This window comes from Dryobates pubescens, chromosome 15, assembly GCF_014839835.1.
Source record: "Dryobates pubescens isolate bDryPub1 chromosome 15, bDryPub1.pri, whole genome shotgun sequence".
NCBI classification, from domain to species: Eukaryota; Metazoa; Chordata; class Aves; order Piciformes; family Picidae; genus Dryobates; species Dryobates pubescens.
This window is the reverse complement of record NC_071626.1, coordinates 9,462,538-9,486,706: the sequence shown is the minus strand read 5'-3', so window position 1 is coordinate 9,486,706 and position 24,169 is coordinate 9,462,538. Positions and strand designations below refer to the sequence as shown.

At 51.2% G+C, this 24,169-nt stretch overlaps 2 protein-coding genes across 4 annotated transcripts; both read right to left on the bottom strand.

Annotated features, from left to right (window-relative positions):
- Positions 1 to 2,992: 2,992 nt before the first annotated feature.
- Positions 2,993 to 12,399, bottom strand: TXN2 (thioredoxin 2). 2 transcript variants are annotated; one of them, XM_009902526.2, is made up of 4 exons: positions 12,338 to 12,399; positions 11,463 to 11,680; positions 9,378 to 9,501; positions 2,993 to 4,369 (listed from the first exon to the last, which is right to left on the bottom strand). In XM_009902526.2, the coding sequence occupies exons 2-4, from the start codon at positions 11,678 to 11,680 to the stop codon at positions 4,253 to 4,255; spliced, it is 459 nt and encodes a 152-aa protein (XP_009900828.1). In that variant the 5' UTR covers positions 12,338 to 12,399; the 3' UTR covers positions 2,993 to 4,252. The 2 variants fall into 2 exon arrangements, with proteins under 2 accessions (XP_009900828.1, XP_054024047.1); XM_054168072.1 differs by having other exon boundaries at positions 11,463 to 11,793; positions 12,338 to 12,397.
- Positions 12,400 to 14,362: 1,963 nt separating this feature from the next.
- On the bottom strand, positions 14,363 to 23,980 carry FOXRED2 (FAD dependent oxidoreductase domain containing 2). Of its 2 annotated transcripts, none has more exons than XM_054168054.1 (9): positions 23,876 to 23,980; positions 22,745 to 23,275; positions 21,026 to 21,277; positions 20,291 to 20,560; positions 19,483 to 19,649; positions 18,185 to 18,350; positions 17,424 to 17,665; positions 16,377 to 16,547; positions 14,363 to 15,630 (listed from the first exon to the last, which is right to left on the bottom strand). In XM_054168054.1, the coding sequence occupies exons 2-9, from the start codon at positions 23,251 to 23,253 to the stop codon at positions 15,365 to 15,367; spliced, it is 2,043 nt and encodes a 680-aa protein (XP_054024029.1). In that variant the 5' UTR covers positions 23,254 to 23,275; positions 23,876 to 23,980; the 3' UTR covers positions 14,363 to 15,364. The 2 variants fall into 2 exon arrangements, with proteins under 2 accessions (XP_054024029.1, XP_054024030.1); XM_054168055.1 differs by having other exon boundaries at positions 23,822 to 23,900.
- Between the last annotated feature and the right edge of the window lie 189 nt (positions 23,981 to 24,169).

Sequence of the window (24,169 nt, the reverse complement as noted above, 5' to 3'; positions counted from 1 at the left end):
CCTGTGTGGGAAAGGAAGCAAGCTGGCTCCTGTCCTTTTTTTGTCAGCAGCTACAACTGCTGGGGACATCTGTGAGCCTTAGGAGCTCCTGGCACTCTCCACAACAGAGAGCAAGAGTTATGTGGATGGACAAACACTTATACATGTGCAGGGGTATTACTTCACAGAAGCTGCAGGCCACAGAGAAAAGCCAGCCAATTTTAGTCCATTTTTATTGCAACTACTTGCATTATCAGGGCCTGGGAAGTCAGTGTGGGCAGGCAAGAGGTTGGGTGCTGCCCTGTTGCCCACAGCTGCTAACTCTCCTCTGTCCACAGGGCACAAGCAACTCCAATGTCCCCCTCTGGCCTCTCCTCACAGGACAGGTTCCCCTATCTCACTGCCCAGCAGGGCCTCTTGCCACCAGGAAGGCAGCCACAGAGTTTCCCCTCGCTCCAGAAGCAATGCTAATGTGGGGTATGCCTGTGTCAAGGTCTCTGCAGAAGTCTCTGGTTTCCACCCATTTGGCTCCTCTGGATGTAAAAGATTCAGGCTTTCCCCTGTTGCTTCTACTTCCATCTTTCCTTGGATGGTAGAATTCACATTGAGTTAAAAATCAACCAGGCACAGCTCAGCAGAGCAGATCCCTCCAGCGTTATGCCCAGCCTGTGGCTACTACTCTCCCCATGAGCTGCAGCCCTGTTTTTCGCCCAAGAAAGGGTTTAAGAGGGAAAGTGTTGCTGAAAGTACAAAGTTGCAGAGGCAGAGAAACCAGGAAGCTCACAAGTGCAGAAAGGCAGCTGTGCATAGTGATGGACTTGGGCCTGGGTGGCTCACAAGGGCAGGTAGTGAGGACACAGATCTAGTTTGGTTTGGAAGTCAAGCCCATGGTAGTTTTATCTTATCTTTTTACAGCTTAGGATATGTGCAAGATGTTATTCTTTAAATTGCAGGGCTGGGGAATTTAATTGCCAATTCTGCCTAAATCCTGTAATTATTTAGTTTATAAAAACAGGGTGGGGGGGGAAGGAAAATCTCAAAGTGATTAACAAACTGTTAGGGCAAACAGCCTGGCCAGGCTAGTGAAAAGCCCTGCCTCGGGCAGCATTAGGGCTGGCTGTTTCCCTGTTGAGGGGAAAAAATATCTGGTGTTTGTTTTGTTCTTTGCACAGGAGGAATCATCTAATATGTTGATAAAGCAAAGGATTTGCTGTCACTGCTAGGTGACCAGGCTGCTGAGGTCAGATCACTCAAGCCAAACACAGTCCAAGCTGTAGCAAATCACTTATACACAGCCCCATGTGTGCTGCAAGCCAGGAAACCTGAATTATCCATCCTCTACCAATACTTGAAGCAGAGAAGACAGCACAGCCCTGCCTCCTTGTAGGCATTTGCTGTGGCCCAGAGCAGTTAAAGGTTAACATGGAGTTCAGCAGGTAGGCACAATCATCTTGGGGAAAGGAGCAGGTATGTCAGGGTTTGAGGTAAGCACAAAGCTAACACAAATGAATGGAAAACCTCCACTTGCCTGGAACTGGACACCCTGGGCAAGACTAAGGATAGAGGTACTGTGCCTGACCTTTGGGTATAAAACATATCTGGCGAGGGAGAAGCAGGTTTAGCTGAGCTTTGCTCACCTTGAGAAAGCACTGACTGCCAGGTCCTCTTAAAATAGCAACCAGCAACATTACAAGCTGAGAAAGCTACTGTAACATAGGCAGCATTGGGCAGGAGAGAGCAAACACTTCACAGATCAGAGAAGCATCTGGTGTAGTTAACTCCAAAAGGGAAACCCCACTGCATCCTTGCTGGAACAAGAGGAGGAAATATTTTCCCAGCTGACATGGAGAACATAGCTAATGCTGAGGATCTACCTATTGCTTCAGCTCTCTTCTCTCCAGGAAGACCAACATCACATTCAGGTGGCATGAAAATTACTGTGCAACCTTTCTTTTAACCGCTACATCAATACACTGCTGGTAGAGCTTCCCACTTGCACCTCCTCTGCTATTAACAGCAGCTGTGGGAATCCCTGAAGCCTCCTCAAGCAGCCAGAAAATGAGCAGCTGAATTGAGAGCCTGCCACAGAAAACCTTGTGCTTTGAGTCCTGTCCTGTGGTGAAAACTCTGCAAAGCACTGAGGGAACCTCAAGCTGCCCCCAAACCCCTCCTTCTCCTCTCTACCCACCGTGCTGTTTCTGAGGGATTTCCACAGGGCACCACACATGTGGGTCTTCAGCATTTATCTCAAAGAAACAGCTGTGGCTTTCACACAATGTACCCTAAAGCATGCTGGCACTTTAATAGCTGAATGGCACCTTAGATCCACTTTTCCTTAGAAGGAAGTGATAAAATAGCTAATTTCTACTGCCCCTTAATTACACAATGCACAGTCACTGTGTTTTTTCCTGTTCTGTAGGATGGTGAAGCATTGAAGTTGGCTATTGTCGGGTGCATGACGCCGTTCCCCTATGTTTCCTGCTCGTGCAGGAAAATGGAGACAGTCTTTACTAGAAGTGTTTACAGAGCAGGAACACCAAAACTGCAGGGCAAACTGCCCAGCCTGAAACATGAGCAGGACATGAGCAGCATAGCTTCTGTGGTCTCCCAAATAAAATACAATACTAGTTATTGCTGATAGTAACTGACCAACTCGACCAAATTACATCCAAGTGACATCACCTCTAGCACTACTCTGGGGGCAAGATCAGCCCAGCCTGGACAAGGAGACACCCATCTCTGGGGACCAGCACTACCTTGTGCTGCTGCTGCCTAGGCCTCCTGGGTGACAGAAGCAAGTGGGAGCAGCGGTGTCTGCAGCACTGCAGTTGCAGGACACGCAGCACTTGGATCACCACTCCCCTGCTCCTTCAAAGGTCATAAATCGTTACTGCAAAGGTGCAGAAAAGATTTGCCTGGGTGCTCATAACAACCCATGCCAGGGAGGTGAAATGGAGCAGAGCCAAAGCAGAGTTAAGAGTGATTGAAGGAAGCAGAAGCTGGGGAGGGAAACAGTTTGTACATGGTAATTAAGCATTTACAATGTTCTCATGCAGCTTAGATAAGCAAACTGGAATTAAGCATTACAGCAGGCATCAGCGCTGGTGCTGTACTCTGCCTACAAGCACAGAAGTAGGCTGGGAGCACTTAGATGCCAGGTTGACTAACAGGTGTATATGAGGAGGAGGAGGAGGAGATGGGAAGGGCTGAAGGCTGCCTGCAGTGCAAGCACACAACAGCCTCCCTTAGTCTAAAGGTCAGGGCAGTTAAAGTGACAAGACTGCCTTTTGTCAGGGCTCACCTGCATGAGCACGTTTAATCATTCATGCGAGGGTGAAGGAGGCTCTCAGGCTCCCCAGGCAGGAGTGGAGGGACAAAGCATAGGGGGTGCAAGCAGAAGGCAGGTGCCTTATGTGCAGTGAGCTGCTGTTCCTCTGCACACAGGAGGGAAGTCCTTCCTTCAGCAGCCTGGATCCAGTAATCACCCAAAGGGGATCACAGAAGCAGTACTGAAACCCCCATGAAAGTAATTCACATGGGGTTTCTGGCACATTGCCTCTCCTAAACCATCGTTACAAACCAGCCACTCTGCTGCTGGTACTCCCTCTCACCTCTCTGGACAGACAAGGGACTCCCCTGTCATTTCTGAGACTCAAGTTTTATTCCCCAGCTAGACAGCAGTGACTGATAAAGTTCTTTTTATTGCAGTCCTACAAAAGGAGATCCATAAAATAATTCTATATTCTCTTAGAAAATTGTGCTGGGAGCTCATGGGTTTGTGGAGCAGTTGTACCTGTCCCAGGGACATGAGGACAGAGAGACAAAGAGACAGCTTTCTCAGGCAAGAGGCATTCTCAGCTTTAAACAAACCCACCCAGGGCAGGTATGTACTTACATCTTGCAGGGAGCAGCTGCCCTCTGCTCTGGGCTATCAGATGCTAGGCAAGGAAAAAACCAACCATTCCTCCTCTTAACTCAGCAGCAGCTCCACGCATCAGCTCTTTGCTGATAAACACAGGCTTCTAATTCCAGCTGCATTCCCCAGGCTGAGAATAAGCAGCCGTGCTCCTCGGCGCCCTTTAAAACTGCTGCTGCTCAAGAGAAGGGGGAGAGGGAGGAAGGGTTACAAGACTGTCCATCTCCTAAAAACCTCAGACCAGAAGAAACCCCCAGGTTGCACAAGGCAGGCAGTTCATGTGCCCCTCAGCTCTCCCAGGCAAGGAATGCACAACATGGACGTATCTGGAGGCAGAGGTACAGCCACTATTTTACTTCAGGCTCCAATGAGTTTCTTGAGGAATGCCTCCAGCTGATCCTCGTCCTTTATCCCCACAAACTTGTCCACAACATCTCCGTTCTTCATAGCCAGCACGGTTGGCACTGCTGACACCTGAGGACAAGAGAAGCAGGAAGACAGGGGTGAGCAGAGGCTGCAGGGAACCCACTTGCACCTGGGTCCCAAATGGAGCTCTACAGGAGCAGTGGCTGGGGGAGCTGAGCATGCATTGCTCTGGGGTAGCCTGTCTGCTCACAGAGCACAGGCTGTGGTGGGCTCTGGGTTACTCCTCACGCTGTGGCCTCGTCTCTGCTCCAGCTCATGTTGCACTGACTGAGTCAAGGCTGAGCAGGCTTTTGAATTTAAGACCCAAAAAATCTTAAAGACAAAACTAAAGCTAATATAAAAAGAAGGCAAAGCTTTTCCCTCTCCAGTACAAATTCCTCTTCTTGCCTTTTATCCTATCATAAGTAAACAAACCCAGTCTTTTACCAGGACGCCTCTCAGACACGATGACCTTTGGACATTTTACAGCCAGGGTGGTGTCAGATTGGGCCTGTGTTCTCCAGACAGGACTGGAGTTGGAGCTAAAGGAGGGTCCTCCACTCATCACTGTGCAAGCAGATTTCTTGCTTCATCCCATCACAGTAATCACAACCCCTTCCAACCCATCTTTCCTTTTCTGCTCCTGTTTTCAGTGGTTTAGCTGTTCACACACCAGTGGCTGTTCACTGCAGATTCCTGATGATTAGGAAAGAAGTGAAAAATCCCCTCTGATCAGAACCAGCAGGCAGCTCTGCTGCTCTGGATGCTGCCTTTTCAGCTCAGAACCAAGCTTTCTGGCAATTATCCAAGAGAACAGTGGTGGAAAGGACAATGCTCCCCAGGGTCTTGCTGGCTGACAGAAGAGGCCCTGAGGATATGATGGAGAGAACCACAGAATTGCCTAGATTGGAAAAGATAACTTTAAGATCATCCAGTCCAATCATTAGCCTAATGCTGACAAGTCCTCAACTAAACCATATCCCTAAGCACTACACTAGGGACTCTTAAATACTCCACCACTGCCCTGGGCAAGCTGTTCCAGTGCAACCTGAGCTCAGAGAGCTGTGGCAGCAGAGAGGTCTGGTTGTCTTGCTGACCCCTCAGCTTTGGGGCCCTTATCTCTGCAAAGCCTCCCCACCATGAAACATGTCCTGTCCTTATCTTGCCTGCTGCCTCCCTGCAAGTCTGTGGGGCCATCCCCACATGTGCTGCCAGCTAGGATCTGCAAATCCTTCCTCTGGAAACTTGCCAGAGGGTTGGCTTTTCTCCCATCGGGAGCCTGAGATGAAAGAGACATTTTGTGCTTCCCTTCCCACCCATTCCGTGCCGGCCAGTCCAGCGTGGCTCCCCACAGTCTGTCCTCCAGGGCTTGTGCACTGCTCTGAAGGGGTAGGAGCTACGGGGCTGCTGAAACACACAATCTTCAGCTCCTCCTAGTGACTGGCAAGAGCAGATCCAAATAGCCTGGGCTCGGGACCCAGCACTGGTGAGTGTGCTGCCAGCATGCTCCCTTGGGATTTTAGGGGTGAGAAAGGATGGCACCAGCATTGTACTTGACTGGTCTCTCCCTCGCTGAGAAGGGCAGAACTCTGCTGAGCCTCCCTTTGGTTTCAAGGTGGGTTAATTCCAAGCACAGCTGCCCCAGCTCCATGCAAAAAACCAGCATGCCCAAACAGCACCACTAAGCATCCAACCATTGTGGCCTGGCTAAGGAATGGGCAACTCTTCCAAGTGCTAGAGAGAAGCAGCTAACAAGCTGCAGGACCCTGCATGCTGACCAGCATACCCACAAGCTTCACACAGCCTCGACCCCTCCATCTCTTTCCCTTTGTGCTAGTGAGCAAACCCCAGGAATGGGTGGCAGGTCTGGGGCTGGTGTTGCAGAGCTGGCTGAGAACCAGGGGCACTGAGCAACTCGCCTCTGCCCAGGAAACACAATGCTTTTGAGAGCTTCCTTCCTACTAGCTGCAGCAAGGGCAGCACATTAATGGAGCACATACTTTTGTTTTGCTGCTTGGGAAGCAAATGTCATGGGAATTTCTAGAATGCAAAGTTGAGGCCTTTTGGGGTGGTTTTTTTTTTGGTCCCCATCTGCACTGAACCTAAATAAACTCTCCTCCTTAAGAGCCTTTCTACAGAAGAAGTCAAGCTGCTTGTGATCAACACTGACCACAGATAAATAAAGGAGCCATCCAAGCTATTCCTGGCAGCACCCAGACCAATGTTCTTCCTCGTCTGAGACTGGGGCGTTTACACGAGCTCGGATACCACACAGCGGAGCAGGGGGAAGGATTTTCGCCCAGGCTTCAGAATGAGTAGCAAACTAAGAGTGAGCTCTGCTGATGAAGGACCATCCCTGTATCCAGCAGCTAGCTCTCCTGAGCTGCCCACCCACAGTGGCTGGAGAAGGGGCTGCCCTTTCCCAGTGGCCATGCATGCAGGCAACAGGCCAAGGCAAGAGATGAATCTGAAGAATTTTAAGAGACAGCAGATTAAACAAAAGTATCTCTTCCCCCTCTCTGCTCTTGGGGCGAGAGGTCAGGAGCAGGCTGGGGCAGTGGAGAAAGGGCACAACCAGAGATGAAAGGTGTTAGATAAAAAGAGGAATGCCCAGAGAAAGAACATTTGTACTGGGCATAACCGGCCAGGGAAGAGCGCCGGGGCTGTTTCTGGTGGCAGGAAACGCGTCCCCGCTCCGTGCTAAGCCGGGATGGCCGGGAGCCAAGGGCAGGCAGCGGGCTATGAAGGAATGTGCCAGCATTCCTCAGCTCTTCCAAGGGGTATCTCCCCCTCCCCCTGCCTCCCCCCACGCCAAGAAGGCTGCTGAAAAGGACGTTGTGCAACTGGGGGGCAAGCTGGGGGCTGCATGCATGGGCAGGAGAATAAACATGGGTGGAAGGAGACTTCCTGGCAGCCAGTGGAGGAGTTATGGGGGTGGCATGGATGCTGAAACTGGCCAAAACAAGCTCTCTCTCAGCCTGCAGACATCTGATCCCAAAAGGGATGGCTTTAAAACAAATCAATCTTTCCTAATCCCTCCTGAACACCACCTTTGGGTTTCCTGATCTCTTCCAAGCACTACCTTTGGTCCCTCTTTCATCAGTCCTTATGGCCACATCTCCTTAAGCAGCAGTTTCCCAGAAGATGAAGCAAAACCAAGCACATGCTCAGCACATAAACCAAACTTCTACCTTGAAAAGGATGCCCCAGACTATGAAGATAGAAAGAAAAATTTCTCCTTTACCCCTATTTGTTTGCAGCTATCCTAATCACACTGTCTAAGGATGGGGTCTTGGCCACAGGGATAATGGCCAAGACCAGATACATGCATCATACTGAGAGCAGAGGACACAGTGATGATCCCCAGGCCCTCCTGTATATCCAAAACATGTTTGTATATAAGGCTCCCCAACAGATAGCTGGAAGCTGGCCCTTGTCTGCAGCCTCAGTCCTGCCTGCACCTATGCCACCTGGGCTGTGAGACAGGCAGACTCTGCAGCCAAATGCATGCACAAAGCAGGCTGTATGTAGAGCTGCTCACTCACTTCAGTGAGAGTCCAAGCAGTGCCTCACCAAACCTGCACAGCTTGGGAGCTTTCAGACTCTTGTTAAAAGACCTTCACATGCATATGCTCTGTTTGCTGTTTTCCAGTCATCTGAGATTATCCTCTTGTAATCCCAACTAATTCCATTTACTGGAATACTTGGAACAATACAAGAGTTAAGCTAATAATCTCTATTCTCTTCACCCTCTTTCCTTAGTATGGTTGCCACCAAAGCCCTGCCTGCATCTGTTAGGATTTACACATTTTCTGACCACAATGAAACAACCTCACCCTCTTCAACTTCCTCTCACCAGCAGCCTCAGGCTATGCAGCCAGCCCTGTTCAGGAGCCAGCAGTCATCTTCCTCATCTTGGGGCACATCTGCCAGCACACCATCCTGAGGAGAGCACCTGAGGCTGCGTCACACTTGTGGGTGCCAGCTGGGTAGACGTGCCACCACAAAACAGGCAGAAAAGTCTCTTTGGGAAAGAGTGGGAGGGAGCAAGCTGTTTCTACTTCCCTCTCTTTCTGGTTTGGCATGGTGAGGGAATGGCAGAGAGCAGCTCCTCCAGGCTCTACAAAATGACAGCTTGCTCAGTAGATGGTTCACACTTCGCTGGGCAACTAAGGGAGCTTCCTGTGCTGGCCTCCATCCTGGGAGTGGGACTGCATCTGCAAAGGGGGAGCAGCTCCATCTGTGTGACAGGCAAGTGAAAATTGAGCACTTTCTTCCCTGTAAGACACGGCAGCAGGATGCCCTGACCCCATAGACAGAGATGTTGTTTACAAGAAGGTGAGAACAATCAATCAGAAGAGTTTTTGTGTTTCTTGAACTACCTAACCACAGACACAGGGCAAAACCAAGAAATTTAAACCAAATTCATTGCATTCTCCAGTCACTCTGCTCCTTCCTGGGAGCAAGGTAGCACAGAGAACACACCCCACAGGCATATAAGACACTAGGGTAAGCACTGAGGGCTGGGCTTGACAAGAGTAACATGCATGCTCCTGTTGCTTAGGTGTGTTTTGTGACCTGTTTAAACAACACCCACGGAGTCCCCTTGTGCTGTGGCATAGGGGTGGGACATTGCCATCCAGCATGAAAACCTGAACAAGGAAAGGCAAGAAAGGACAGGCTGGCTGCACAAAAACTGTTCAGGAGCAGAACAGACTGGGGCTTGTCACCTCACGTTCCTGCCCTGCACCTCAGCAGTGTACCATGCACACAATAAAATGCTGTGTATGTTGCAGGCTCCTTGAGGCCAGGCAAGCAGTTGTGTTGACAGATGCCACTCTGTTGACAGAGGACACCTTTCTGTAGAGTGAGAGGTGGAGATGCTGAGCACAAGCAGCAGAGCTGGAGGGGGACCAAACAGTGAAATCCACCTACTAATAAGTGACCTTAGGGATCAGAAACTTATAGGCAATGGACTTCCCCTCCCCACCAACACCTCTGCAGCAGGCACACTGCTCCCCAGGGAGGGATCTTTGCACCACCAGCAGAAGAAAGTCCATGCAATTCTAGTTCCTACCTCATACTCAATAGCAAGGTCTGTGTGATCATCAATGTCCACTTTGGCCATCAGCACTTTCCCCCCCTGCTTGGCCACCATCTTCTCTAACCTGGGGCCCAGGATCTTGCAGGGGCCACACCACCTGGTGGAAAAGGAGAAGAGGGGACATTACAAGAGGCAAGTGCAGAAGCAGCCATGGAAGGCTTACTGGTATGCCAGTGCCTTTACCATCACCATTCCATTTGAGAGCCAGCCTGGAAACATCATTCCTGAACCACAACTTACAAAAATATTTCTCTCACAAAGGAACAGTCAAAGGGTTTTCAGTCTTCTGTGTGGGTGTGTGGTGGGGGGGCTGAGCGAAAGAAGAGATCACTGTTCAGCATTTGCAGGACTTTTAGTGTTATTTCAATCACCTTGCAGTCTCCCCCTCTTCTCACCTATCCACAGAATCACAGGATGGTAGGAGTTGGAAGGACCTCTGGAGATCTAGTCCAGCCCCCCTGCTAAAGCAGGCTCACCACAGCATGTTGCACAGGACTGCATCCAGGTGGATTTTGAGTACCTCCAGAGGAGACTCCAAAGCTCTCAGGGCAGCCTGTTACAGTGCTCTGTCACTCTCAATGTATTTTTTCCTTGTGTTCAGATGGAACTTCCTGTGTTCCAGTGTGACTACTGCTCCTTGTACCATTGCTGGGCAGCACTGAAAAGAGTCTGGCCCCATCCTCCTGCTCCTTTAACATCAGCATTGATCAGATCTCCTCTCGGTCTTCTCTTCTCCAGGCTAAACACCCCCAGCTCCCTCAGCATTTCCTCATAAGAGATGCTCCAGTTCCTTAATCATCTTCATACCCCTTCATAGCTGTTCATCCTTACCCTGCTTTGCTGGTACACACAGGCAAAGCTGTGACCCTGCTGACCACAAAGCACCCCCACAGCCAGTGTTCCTGCAGGAGTCACAGCCCACACTCAAATCTGTTTATGCCTATCATCAGATCATAGACTACCCCTCCATGCCCACTGCAGGGGTTACAGAAATTCCCCTTTAGCTGCACAACTCAGAGGCATTGCAGCTGTTCAAAGAGAGATCACCTGTTCCAAATCCAGGTGTAGCAACAGGAGACTTTGCAGGGTGGGCCCTCTGCACAGAAAACACCCCCTGCATCCTCTAACTGCAGCAGTTGTGAGCCAGGTATGAACATACTCAGGTAAAAGAAAAAATAATTGTAAAAAAGAAGAGTTAAAGCAATAAGTTCCCTTTTCTGAAGCTCAGACAAACTTTGTTCCTACTCAGCCAGTTAAAGTTCATTTTGGTTTGGCAGTCTGCACAGAGCAGAAGTTTTTGAGCTCTCTTTGCCCAGAATCAGCCCCAGCAGGCTCACATGACAACGCTGTGGGACTAGAAAAATACATGAGGAAACAGAGATAATCAGAATTGTTAATCCAGCAGGCAATATCTAGGAATGTTTTTACTGGCAAGAGGATGACAAGTGTTGTTATTGACAGCAAAGGCTGCCACTGGTATCATGCTGCTGTTACTACTATCTAAAGGCATTTGCTGTCAGGAGCTCCACCTCAAGAGCATGCAGCATATGAAAACTCAAAAGACTAAACATGATGGTGCAGGGGTATTCCAAGTGTAGTGTTCTTCCACAGCTGTTAACATCATGCAGTGTTCACAAAAGGCTATTTAATCCACAAAACTGAAAAACTGAGCTAGCAGAGCTTTTTCTTGAGGTGTCTTGTGCAGGATGATGTAATGCCAGGGCCTGGCTGGTGACACCCAAGCACTTGGGAGACGCAGCTATGCTGCTCTGAGGAACACCTTCCTGGCACTTGCATTTTACATTCCTGCAGGATGTATCTACACCTACAGTGCTGCAACTCAACAAGTGAAACCTCTATGGAGTGCCACAGGGGCAGAAGCACCCTTTAACACCCTATGTCCATCATGGTGGTTGGCATCTCCACAGCCTGGGAAGCCCTCAGGCATACTCATGTGCCCAATGTGCTCGGAGTCCCACGGTATCAGTAATGCAGCAGCGACACACCTGCATGTGTGATGGCAAAGATGGGCACAAGAGCTGCTGAGGGGGAACTTACTGTGCATGGAAGTCCACCACAACAGGTTTGGGGTTGTTCACCACGCGGTCCTGGAAATCACTGCCGTCCTGCACGTTGAAAGTGCTCCTGCAGCCTGCTGAGGTGCTGAAGGCCCTGCCCTGAGTTGCCAGGGAAGCACGCAGTGCCAGGGAGCCCTGGGGGTGCAGTGTCCTGGGGGTGAGGGACAGCAGCCGCTGAAGAGCTAGCCTCTGGGCCATCTGTTGGGAAAGGAGGAAGTATGTGGAGTGAGGGCACCCCACAACTGGTTCCACTGCAGCAGTACCCCACTTAAAGTGTCCTCAGCAAGACAGTCCCCACGCCAGGAGGTGCTCTAGACAGAAACATATGGGGCATCACATGGGAGCTCTTACTGTCCCTGTGCCCAGTCCCTGCCACCTCAGCACAGCTCCAGACCCTAGCAGTGGAATCCCATGCACCACGGAGCCGCCAGCTACAGAACACAGCTTCCTCCTTCTGTGGGGCAGGGCCCCCCGCACCAGACACAGGATCCCCATTTCCCTCTGCCCTACTGCCTTATCCCCCAGCCTGTTCCCTTCCCGCAAGAGGGTGGGGATCCCAACAGCTCCCACCAGTGGGACAAGGCCCTGCAGCCACTGGGTCTCCCCTCAGCCCCGAACCTGGTGAGCAAGGATGGCCCCACAAACCCATGAGGGCCCTACTGCTCCTCCAGCCCCAGAAGGCAGGACCACCACCAACCATGGGACCCGACTGCCCTCCCCAGCCCCAAGGGGCAGGACGCCCTAGCCAGGAAGCTCTCCCACCCGCGGAGCCATACAGCGGGCCCCCGCCCAGCACGAGACACCCAACCCCAAAATCCCCCGAGCCGGCCCCAGGCCACAACGCCCACCCCACACCTTCTCGGAGGTGACCCGCGCCTCACAAAACTTCCGCTTAGCGCCCCACCCACACGCTGATTGGCCGCTCCGCAGGAAGCCCGCAAATGACGAGGAGCCCTCCCTCCCAGCCGATTGGCCACTGCCCAAGCTCCAATCTCTGACTGGTGGCTGTGGCCGTCCCTCAAGCCCCTGCCCACTGTGCTGTAGCAGCCGGGGGGCTGTGTCACGCGGGGCGAGTCCTGGGTACTGATTGGCGGCGGCACCCTCCAATAGGCACCGTAGTTCGGGGCGTGGTGCACCCCCCGCGGCTGACGCGCGCCAGGGACCCGGTTAGCGGGGAGGGGTGCGCGGGGAGGGGTGCGCGGGCAGGGGGTCTGGTCCCCAACTCAGTGCTGCGAGTCACCGCTAAACCGTGCCCCGCAGCGCCACACCTACACGGCTTATAAATACCTCCCGGGTAGGTAGTTCGGAGCGACCCTTCTGATGAAAAAAAATTTCCTAATGTCCCACCTAAGCCGCCCCTGGTGCAACTGGAGGCCACTTCCTCTTCTTCTATCACTTGTTACTTGGGAGAAGAGAGCAGCACGTTCCTTGCTACAACAGCTCTTCAGGTACCTGTAGAGAGTGATGAGTTCTCCCCTCCACTTCCTTTTCTCTAGGCTAAACAACCCCAGTTCCCTCAACTGCTCCTCCTAATTGTGCTCTAGACCCTGTACCAGCTTTGTTACCCTTTTTTGGATACACTCCAGCACTTCAGTGTCCCTCTTGTAGTGAGGGTCCCAAAACTAAACACAGTATTTGAGGTGTGGCCTCACCAGGACAAATACAGGAACATGACCACTGCCCTATTCCTGCTGGCCACACTATTCTTGATGTTGTTTGCCTTCATGGCCACCTGGGCACACAGCTGGCTCATGTACAGCTGACTTTCAACCAACACTCCCAGATCCTTTACTACCAGACACCTTTCCAGCCATTCCACCACAAGCCTGTAGCATCCTTGCCCTGCCCTGCTTGCCCACACAGTCCCAGTCAGCAGCTCCCCTCCACCTGGGGCTGGGCGAAGGACACTGCTGCTCTGTCTGCTTCTCTACATGATACAGTGGCACAGGGAACCCAGACCAAGTTGCACCCTTGCTCCCACAGCTGACTACAGACTGATGGCATCAGGCCCAGCTGGAGCAAGGCTGAAAGGGCACCACTCTCTCAGCAGCCTATGAAGGATGGGGACTCAGGTGTCTGCTCCCTGGGACCCTCTGGAAGCAAAAGGTAGCAAGACCTCGATGGTTTCAGTTGGCACATCCAATCCTAGATGGTGTGGGGCATGTTGGAAGAGTAGGTGGATACTGGTTTTACAAACATGGTCACTCTTCTAAGTGAGGCAACACACAAACTATGAAGATAGAGTCTGTGATCACTTGTGGGAATTTGAGGAGGGAAGAGGAAACATCTGGAGAATGTGTGGGTATGTACAATAGGGAGGCATTCTGCCTGTGCATACAGGGAAGGAATGAAACAGGCTCCAGATCAATCCATCCCAGTGACAGGCCCTTTTCTTCCCCAGGACAATCCTGAAATAAAATGCCTGTGGTATCAAGGAAATAGCAAGTCATGGCACCACATAGACAACAACAGCTACTTCCAGACCGGTCTTGGAGCTGGGGCAATGGGATGTAAAGCCCTCAAAATGATACTGATTGAGGCCAGCTGAGAAGGTGATTATTTCCCCTCATATGAACATGTAAGATCTTCCATCAGCAGCAGCATGACTAGCATAGCCACTATTCCCAAAGAGGATTAAGAACTCATTTGTCATTTCCTGCACTGCTGCCCAGCCTCTCCAAGGATGAAACAGAGGTGGGGTTGGAACTGGGGCTTTACAGAATTTGAAAGATTGGGAGACATTTAGGTACAGGTAGGTATACTCCCCACCCTCCACTCTGGGGTACCAGGAAACCCAGGTGCAGAGGAGTATATTCTAGATGCTGAGGAGCTGGAAAACATGTTGAGGTAAAAGCCTGTTTCCTCTTGCCCCTCATTTCCTAGAAATCACAAGGATGTCATATGGCCAAGCTCAAAGCTGCTCTTGCTTTGCAACTTCAGGGCTATGAAAGGAGCCTACAGGGAGGTGACAGACAAATGCACATGACAGAGGGAGCAATAAAGTGTAGACAGCCTCTCATTCAGTGCTTTTAAGTTCTCAAGGTAGTTGGAGGGGAATAAAATAGAAACCGAGCATTTTTAACAACATCGATCAAAGTCCCAAAGCTTTCTTGATGGGACATAGTGCAAACAGGAGTGAAATTGGTCATGCTTTACAAAAGACAGGGGCTAACCTTTCGGGCTGCTAGGTGCAGAAGAAAGACATGAGGACAGCGGAGCTGAACTCGGTGTAAGTCTGTGTCCCAGGCATTCCAGGCAAGCTCCTCACCCTTCAGGGATGGAAGAGTCCTTTGCAGTGCTCTTTCGGAAATGACAAATGTCATTTACTGACCTAAATGGTAACTAAAACCACCCTTCTCCACATGAGCTCCACAACCTCCTAACTCAAATGCAGGAGAAATACTGAGAAGTTTGCCCACAGTACTGCTTTGGGATCTGGTGCACCAACACAGCTTACAGCACCCAGGGAATTGAGAGCCAGCGCCGGGCTGCCACAGGGCACGAGCAGAGCAGGTCACCTCCCAAGAGGTACGTGGCATTTTGTTACCCAGGCGTTCCTGCACTCTCTTCTGTGACCCCTGGACGTCGCTGCAGACATTGGTCTGCGAGATACAACACAAACACCATCTTCAGGCAACTATGAACTCTGCAAGGACAATGCAGGAGCCTCAGGATGACTGAGTTAATTTGGCTCCTCAGCTATCCTTCAGAGCATCTTGGTCCTCTTTGTAACAGCAAGATCTGAGCAGGTCTTTGGCAATTCATGATCACTGGAAGGCATGAGGATGGAAAAGGTGCACAGGAAAGAGCAGAACCCTGCTGTGGATCTCTGTTACAACTGTCACAACAGCACCTGTAGGTTTCAGTGCGGAGCAAGAATGGTTAAAGCTCATCCTTGGCATTGACAAGATGCTGCAAGGGACGAACTGATATCACGTGATCTCTCAGCAGCTGGTCCTGTGGTGCTCTGTGGCTGCTAGGGGGTCTGTCACCCGACACATCTGTGAGAGTGTAATCCTCCAGCAGGCCAGCGTCTGCCGCGTGGCGCAGCAGCCCCTCGCTCCCCAGGAGCCCTTGCATTCTCATGTACCCCTGCCGACAGAAGGGAGGCAGCTTCTGATGGGTGAAGGCGAACAGGAAGCAGGACTCTGTGGGGAAAAGGATCAAAAAATCAGACTCAGCAGAGACACTCTCTAGAGAAAAATTCCCATAAACTCTTGAGGACTCATTCAAATCAAGTGGCAGAGAGGATGAGGGAAGATGACCGGTGTTTCCCACCCAGCACCCTGCTCCACATAGCCACAGACTTAAGTCCAGGAGGGTAGAATCTCCAGTCTGTACTCTTGAGAAGGAGCTGTATCTGAGTTTGTAGTCCTCTGGCATCTTCTTCATACCACAGGATTGCTTCCCTCTGTGTGCCACATGGAATTCCTCCAGAAGGTTTCTAGACCAGTCTTCAGAAAGGGAGGCAGCTGAGGTTCTCTCTTACATCCCAGCACTCCCATTTCCCATGGGAAAGCAATGCCATCATCGGTATTTGAGAAGAGATCTGGTACCCGATGGCACAAAGGGACATTCAGATAATGGAGGAGGAAGGAAAGCTGCAGCTAGGAAAGGAACTGAACCCAAACTCATAAACCTTTCCCTAAATCTGTGTGTGCCTGGGCCAGTCTCACTCTGGTGGTAAGCAAAAGCCAAGGCTATTTGGGAACATACACACACCACCCACACTTTTTACTGTCTTGGAAGCACATCCAAGAGGTGTGACTGGAAGTGAGACCACCAGCTAGCTCACCACAGGCAGATCTCAGCTATTTGCAGAAGAGATCACTCCTGTCACTCATCCCTTACATCTCTTCCTCCTCCTGCCACCTCGAGCCTGCGCTCAAATTACCTGCAAAGAAATTGCGCAGGTCAGTGCTGAGGCAGTTCTCCAAGAACCGCCTCAGTGGCAGGATGTGAGCGTTTGGGGCTGTCCAGTCGGTCAGAAAGTCCTCCACAATGTGATGGATGGCATCTGGGCGGGGAAGAGGCCAATCTGAGGGTCGACGTTTCATCTCATGCTCTGCCAAAAGAACATTAAGGGAATCTCTCAGAATCAAAATGGCATTAAAAAGAGCTTGGGAAGCGGAAAGCAGCTACAACAGCTGTTTCAGCTTTTGTCCTGACCTTTTAATCCCTACCTTCCTTTCATTTGCAATCCCCTCTGCTAGCTGTGTCCTCAACAGCCCTGCTGCTGTACAGCTGACCCTTGTCCCAGCCTGCAGTACTTTATCTCATTTCACTCTTGCTTCCCTTAGGCAGGGACTATGAGATGGACTGAGCTGCACTCAAGCTTTAATGCTGCTACCCAGTAGGCTTTTTCCCCCGCCCTGTGCAAGGCACACAGCTTGACCCTAGGTTTTTGGAGATGAAGATTCAGCACACTCATTTCCCAAGGAAATCTTTTCTGAGCATGTTTGTTTGCTGGATACAACACTCATCTTCAAACGCTTGCCTTTGGCTGCCTCTGTCACTCCGTGGCCCCTCAAACTTAGGCCAGCCACAGACAGCAGCTGTCTTGTAGCAGCAACGCTGAAAAGCCCAGGCTCATCTACTGGGACTCTGCAAAATACACACAGGGTGCCAGCCAAAGGGAAGCAAATACCTTCTTTTTGTGGATGGGGAAATTTCCAGCATGCCTATTTGTTCTTATCCTTGAATGGTCTCTGGTACAACCCACTCACCCCATGCTCCATATCAGTCTGACCAACAGAAATTCCTCCCAACTCCCAGCTATTTTTTCATCTCACATAGTGGTGGCAAGTGCCCCAGAGGATGGACATGAAGAAAGTGAAGGGAAAAGGTGTGCCCCATCACTGGCCTTTATCTGTGAAGAATCTCTGTCCCTCACTGTCTGGTTCATATCAGGAAATTAGCAGGGCGAGGCTGGAAAGCTTACCTGTTGGGAGGTGCTTGTAATAGTAAATAACAGGGTGTAAAAAGTTGGACTGCCAGGCATGCTGTGCCTCTCCCACAGCTCGATTGTAGTAAAAGACATCCTTGTCATCCCCAGAGAAATTCCTTCCATACTCCATGACGATGACAAACAGCCCATTGGGAGCCTTCCTCCCCGTCTGCATTTCCAGTTCAGCCAGGACTCCAACTGGGTACTCCTCCAGGTATTCAAAGGCGGTGGCATTCCTGTGAATTGCAACCAAAACCATCAGACTTCTCCACCAAAGAAAAGCCAGCTGGGATCCAACCCCCCCTTCAGCTGGTTGAGGCTAAGGCCAAGGAACCATCAGACAGTAATTATTTCTGGTCATTACACATCTGGGCTGGACTTGATGCAGAGTTTATGAAGGCTGAGGATACTGTTAAAAGGCTCCATTAATCTCCTGTATTATGGGATTCCTCTCTAAATTGGCACTGCTCAAGGAAAGCTTTTCCCTGGGGACAGTAAAAAAAGTTACTACACCTCTGAGCTGAGAAGGAAGGTCTGGACTGTTTCAGCCTTTTAAGAGAGGGAAGAAATTGGCAGAATTGAGCATATTGGCACCAGTTGTGGTAGCAGTACAGGCATTGAGGTGGCTGCCTATGTGATGGCCACATCCTTATGCAGCAGTGAAGCAATTTGTGTGGTGGGAAGCACACATGGGAAGCAATGGTAAAGAAACAGAAGTGAAACGATGGAGGGCAGTGCTGGGAATAATTACTCACTCTCTCAGCAGTATGATGTCAGCCAGGACACTGAACATCTGGTAGAGGCCTGAGGCCTCATTCACCCTCTTGATGATGGAATTGGTCAGCTGTGTAATAGGGTAGACTGTGGACGGCCAGGGGACACCATGGTGACGGTTTTCCAATAGGCGGTGGACTGCACGAGCTAAGATATTGAGAGAAACACAGACAGCTTGTTAGAAACACGAGCTTCAGCTCTTAGGAAATCCAATTGCTCTGATGCAGCACACACAGATACCAGCAGGACACAATAAACAAGCTTTACAGCTCATCCATGCTCAGGATCCCCCACCCCAATCGCTGGTAACTGCAGTGGAGATGCCCTGATGTGCTGCTAAGTGGTTGATAAGCGGGTAGGGGCTCCTCAGGGACATCAGTCATCAGCAAGTTTGCAGATGACACCAAGTTGAGAACGGATGTTAGTCAGTTAGAAGGTAAAAAGGCTCTGCAGAGGGACCTCGACCGACTGGACAGATGGGCAGAGTCCAATGGGATGGCATTTAACAAGTCCAAGTGCCAGGTGCTGCACTTTGGCCACGGCAACCCCATGCAGAGCTACAGGCTGGGGTCAGAGTGGCTGGAGAGCTGCCAAACAGACCTGGACAGTCTCAAGGTGTGCCAGGGGACGTTTAGACTCGAGGTGGGGAAAAAGTTCTTCACTGAGTGAGTCGTTCGTCATAGGAATGGGCTGCCCAGGGAGGTGGTGGAGTCACCGTCCCTGGAGGTGTTCAAGGGGAGATTGGACGTGGCACTTGGTGCCATGGTCTAGTTGTGGGGTCTGTTGGGACAGGTTGGACTTGATGATCCCTGGGGTCTCTTCCAACCTTGGTTATACTGTGATACTGTGTGATACTGTGATTTCCTTACTTTTCCGCAGCCCTTTAGTGATAAGGATGGGCACACACATAAGGACAGAAATTCTCTCTACTGCCCAGAGCGCCTGGGTTTTAACTCCACAGCACAGACCTCTCACCCACAGCCTGTCACGAGGCAGAGCATCTGGCAGGCAGAAATCTATTGTGTTACATAAATAAGAGACAACGGGCAAGAGAGACACAAGACAAAACAAAGAGAGACAACCAAAAACTTCAGATATGACCCCAAGTCACTTCTTCTCCACTTCAGATGACACAGCTGCAGCTTGGCTGTGTTTTGTCCTTCTTATTGCCTGCACAAGACTGAGGGTGATCTCTTTCCAGCAGCAAGCTGTGAACTGTTCCTTTGAAAGGAGGAACAATTCCCACCTCTACCCTTTCTGTGCACCCTTCTGTACTCACTTGTATACCGGAATCCATGGATGAAGCCCCCAGCAGATTTCCTGAAGTCAACAGAATGGCTAGCAGTGCCAAGAACAAAGAGTCCCCGAGTGCTTCTGGACTCATAGTTGGGATTGATCTGAGGATACTTCTTTTTATACCCTTTCCCTGGCATCATTTTAAGGGATCTGAGGTGCAAAAGAGAAGAGCAGGCTGTCGGAAAGGGCGAGGATAGAAAAATGAAAAGGGTTTCTAAGAAGGCACACATTCTATTGCAGCCATGCAAGACTCTGCTTCATGCCCCCACTGTCTTCAATGGGATTTACTACAAGAATCTTCCAGAGGACAAAGCTGAACATCTCGAGGTAGCTCTGGAGAAGATCAAACTCCAGCCTGAGCAACTGATAGTGACTTTTGGAAGACAGTAAAGTTAGCAGTATCATTTTCAATTGTAGGATGCACTAAGAGATAAACCAAGGTGGAGTGAAGGTTGCATCCTCAGGGAAAAAAGCAGACAAAACCTTTCTGTAGGCCATCTGCACCTCTACCATCCTCATTCCAAAAATATTGCTAGACTTCTCCAGGTGATCTGGCAGATCAGGATGTTAAGTTCCAAAGGCACAATTCTTGTGTCACCTAGGTCCCAGCATGGCTGTTTGCTCAGTCCTCGAGCCTGTCAGTCAGAAGGCAGCGGCACACATGTTCCCGCTGCGGGACAGCTGTAGCTGAAGGGTAAACAAAGGACTGTGTGGGTAGCTCAGAGCATGTGGCGGTCTGAGCAGTACTGCCAGGAGAGGAACCTACCATTTTTCCTACTTGCTTCCCTCACCTGTTGTAAATAGAGAAGTCAAACTTCCAGCCCAGGCAGCGGATGACACGGTCGTAAGGAGCACGGGTGGCAAAATTGTCCAGTTCGTCCTGGGGCAGGGTGATGGAGTCAATGCCTGCACTGGTGTTCCTGTCCTCCAGGTAGAACCGGAGTGTGATGTGCAGCTTTCCTTTCTTATCCTTCACAATAGCCAGATCTTCCAGGTCACCCTCCAGAAGCCCGTCCAGAGATTTCAGCTGGTAGGTGTCCAGCAGGCCATTGTTAATTGCTCTGTGAAGAAAAGAATGTGCAAGAATGGCTAAAAGAAGGGAGGAGAGGTGGGAGCCATGCTTCTCTCTCAGATGCTGAAAATAAGACACCTTCAGTAGGCATCCCACACTCCTGTGCAAAGGCTATTCCCAGAGCCTCAGGGCTCACAGGAGCAGCACCCTTGTAGGGTGTAGTCAACCTCTTGGCTCTCCTCTGTGATTGGCAGCAAGGCAACAACTTGGGAGCCCACTCTCTGCAACAATATATTTTCCAAAGAGGTATTTTCCTAGTTCACAGACTCCAAAGAGCCGTGTGTGAAATATCATCAATGTCCTATTTTCAGCAACTACAACCCAGGCTGCTTTAAACAGACAACGTAAAGACAGAAGGTGCTATGTTTCCTCTGCAACCTGCAGGACCACAGCACATCCTGTGCCAGTCCAGCTTGTCATCTGGGCAATAATTCTCCTTGAAATGATTTCCTGCCTCAGATCCCCAACGTAGTGGGTGGCCCACGAGAGGCGCACACGGGACCGGCTCACCATATGGATGAAGTTCGTGACGCCCAGAATGTTCTCTGCTGTCTCAAAGGCTGAGTTCCCCCGGCCCAAGATCAACACGGTTTGGCCAGCAAAATCCTCTGGGTTGATAGACACAGTCTCGTAACCCTCAACATATTCTGAGCCAGGAAAATTCACCACGTTGGGGACCCACGTCCCAGTAGCCACCAACAAAGAGCTGCAAACAAGAGAGATGGCACTTGGGAACGCAGGACTTGAGAGAATGAGGCCATTGCTCCATCTCATCACTCGCTTGTCCTCCCGCTGTGGAAGATGGTTGTGATGTACACCCTGCAGCCACACTGGATCAGCTGCACAGGTCATGATTTCAAAAGAAACCTCTCTCCAGTTTTATCTAATGATCTCCTCCTCTTTCCCCTATCCTCAGGCCAACATCATTATATATAGCAAAAGTCAGCGTGGGTGTCATACAGATATGTCAGATCGTTGAACGTGTGAGTACTACTCCTGTGTCCTCTCTGGTGATAAACACCATACCAAAGCTTTACAGGCTGATGCTTTAAAAAGTACTCTGATTTAAAATTTGTACAGTAGAGCCTAAGTAATATTTAAGAGGGACAGAATATGGTTTCACTGTTTTAAAACCTAACCATCAGTAATGGTTAACACCAAAATTAAGTACACTGATCTTTGGATCTCTCCATAACAAATTCTACTTGAATCTTAAGGGCATTTTTCTGACGTAGATGGCAACACCAGGCAGCCCAGGCTAGCAGCACTGTCTGCTGTCCCAGCCTTGCTCATGCAGCTCCCAAGAGCACAACTTGCTTGCAGTGTGTGGGTGCCCAGGATTGCCTTCTGTCCTCTGCAAGCCTGCCTGCCAGCCAGCGCACCTCCAAGTGACAGCCAGCAAGACCTGCTGTTGTGGAGCTGAGATTCTCAGGAGGTGAGAAATACACTCCGTATGTTCACAGGGTAACTTCTAGGTTTTTAGGAATGCAGCTCAATGGAGGTACAGGATACACGTGTGTAAATATGATAAAGAGAAGTGGAATTCAGGGACCAGCAGCCGTGAGATTATTTCTCACAGGTGGCTCCCTCAACAGCCTCACTTTTCTGTGGTTCCCTTCTGCCAGCTCTGTGCTAGTCCTGGCCTTCAGGGGCATACTTCTAAGAGAAGGGAGATGTCACTGCACAGACTCACCTGAGTTTGTAATAAAGGCAGGAGAAAACAGTATAGCTGTGGTTTGGTTTTGTTTTCCCACAGAAAGCAGTTATTTAGGGATAAACTAGAAGTGATTTATCAAGGATGGGACCTGTGATAATAGCAATCACAGTCAGTTTGTGTCTGCCCTGCCAGCTACTCAGCTGTCTGAGGCATAATGCACATGAAAGGCAATACTGTCCTAGAGGCAGATATTACACCCACCCACCTGACTCTAGTGAAATATTTTACTTCTGTGATGGTGGGTAAGGCTGTAACAGGCTGGGAAATCTCCACCTTTGGAGATACTCATGTCCTAGCAAGGCTAGGACAACTTGATGTCACTGGCCCTGCTTTGGGCAAGGAACTTAAAATGAAATTACCCTTATGGGTCACTTCCAACCTCAATTATTCTGCGATTTTGTTACTGTGAAGGTGCCCATGGAGAGCGGCGTGCCTAGCCCTGTGTTCACCTATTACCTGCATTTGTAGTTCTGCCTGTCCTGGTCAGTCAGGAGGAAGTAGTGGCCATTCCAGGCTTGCTTGTTCTTCTCCAGCGTCACATGGATGATAGCTGTGTTGTACTGAACTTGAAGCTTCAGTAGGGAAGCAAAGTCCTCCAGGTAATGCACCATTGTGTCAGCGTCAGGGAAGAAATCATGGGAGTAGTGTTTGAAAAGCAGACGGCGGTCGTGGCTGAGGAGGGAGTTCCAGTCATGGCGGAGGTTGAACTCACTGTTGGACTTGCCTGTGTACCGCTTGTTGATGCTGATGAGCTTGCGGTGCCGAGGGTAGAGGGCGAAGAAGCTGCCAGGAGCATGGCTCCGCTCAAAGACGATGTAGTCTCGGCTGGCTTGCTGGAGGAAATAGGCTGCCTGCAAGCCTGAGGGGCCAGCCCCAATGATGCAGTAGTCATGGTAGAGGAAAGCAGCACTGCTCGCCACACACAAGGCCAGCCCCAGGAGTGTCCTGCAGACTGATGGGGCCATGGCAGGGCGGGGACAGCCACCCCTGCAGGGGAGAGGACCGTGGAGATGGGCATCACCCGAGGGATTAGCAGTTCTAGGTATGGAGGCCTCCTGACAAGCAACTCCAGCTGATGGAGGCCTCACTGCAAAAGGCTTCTGCTGGCTGGTCCCAGCCTGCTGCCTGCCCAGGCCCAGTCCCCATAATGCCACCACTACCCCCCAGGACCCCAAACCTGGATGGGGGTGACAGGGCAGAGCCCCGTTCCCTGATAGCCAGTAGTAGAAAGGATCCCAGGCTTTCCAACTAATGGGCTCACAGGGCTACCTGTCCCAGCCAGTACCAGACAACATGGAGTGAGAAGGTGAGGCAGCACCTATGGACTAACGGCCCCACGTCCCTGCGCTCCAACAGCCAATATGAAAGGGGGGCGCAAGCCTGTCAACCAATGGGAAATGGGGTGCCCGCACTGCCCTCGCTCCCCCGCCAATAGGGACCGGCCTTGACCCCAATTCCCCCTCCCGCCCCCGCCCAATGGCGTGTGGGGCGGGGCCGCCGTTCGCGAGGCGCCGCACGTGATGCGCGGCGCACCTGGAGCACGGGGCCGCCGCCAGCCGGCCGGACCCGTCCCGCCAACGGCCGCACCTGCACCGCCGAGCTCGCGCCGCTCCCCGCCTCCCGCGCCGCGCACGCGCCGGGGGGCCCAGGGCAGCGCGGCCACTCCCGCCCAGACGCCAGAGGGAGGTGCGCGCCCCCGGCCACCGCCCCTCGCGGCCTCACGTGACACAGCCGCCTCTTTCCGCCGCCGCTCGCGTACCACGTGCCGGGAGAGGGGGGCGGGGGGGGGTGCCGCGCTTAAAGGGACAGGCGCGCGCAGGGAACGAACGGCCTCTGCTCTGGCCCCGGCCGCCCCCTCGCCCCGCACCCCCGTCCCCAGCC

Bases quoted from the DNA above. Each gene is read 5' to 3' on its own strand.
- FOXRED2 (XM_054168054.1), bottom strand. From the start codon at position 23,253: ATGGCCCCATCAGTCTGCAGGACACTCCTGGGGCTGGCCTTGTGTGTG. The intron at 20,561-21,025 runs GCAGGAAATCAT...TTTTCTTCACAG, and splicing joins CACTACGTTGGGGATCTGAG to AGCAATTAACAATGGCCTGC. The intron at 15,631-16,376 runs GTAATTTGAGCG...TTTTCCCCACAG, and splicing joins CCTGCGCAATTTCTTTGCAG to AGTCCTGCTTCCTGTTCGCC.
- TXN2 (XM_009902526.2), bottom strand. From the start codon at position 11,680: ATGGCCCAGAGGCTAGCTCTTCAGCGGCTGCTGTCCCTCACCCCCAGG. The intron at 9,502-11,462 runs GTAAGTTCCCCC...CTTTTCCACCAG, and splicing joins GTGGTGGACTTCCATGCACA to GTGGTGTGGCCCCTGCAAGA. The intron at 4,370-9,377 runs GTAGGAACTAGA...TCTTGTCCTCAG, and splicing joins ACCTTGCTATTGAGTATGAG to GTGTCAGCAGTGCCAACCGT.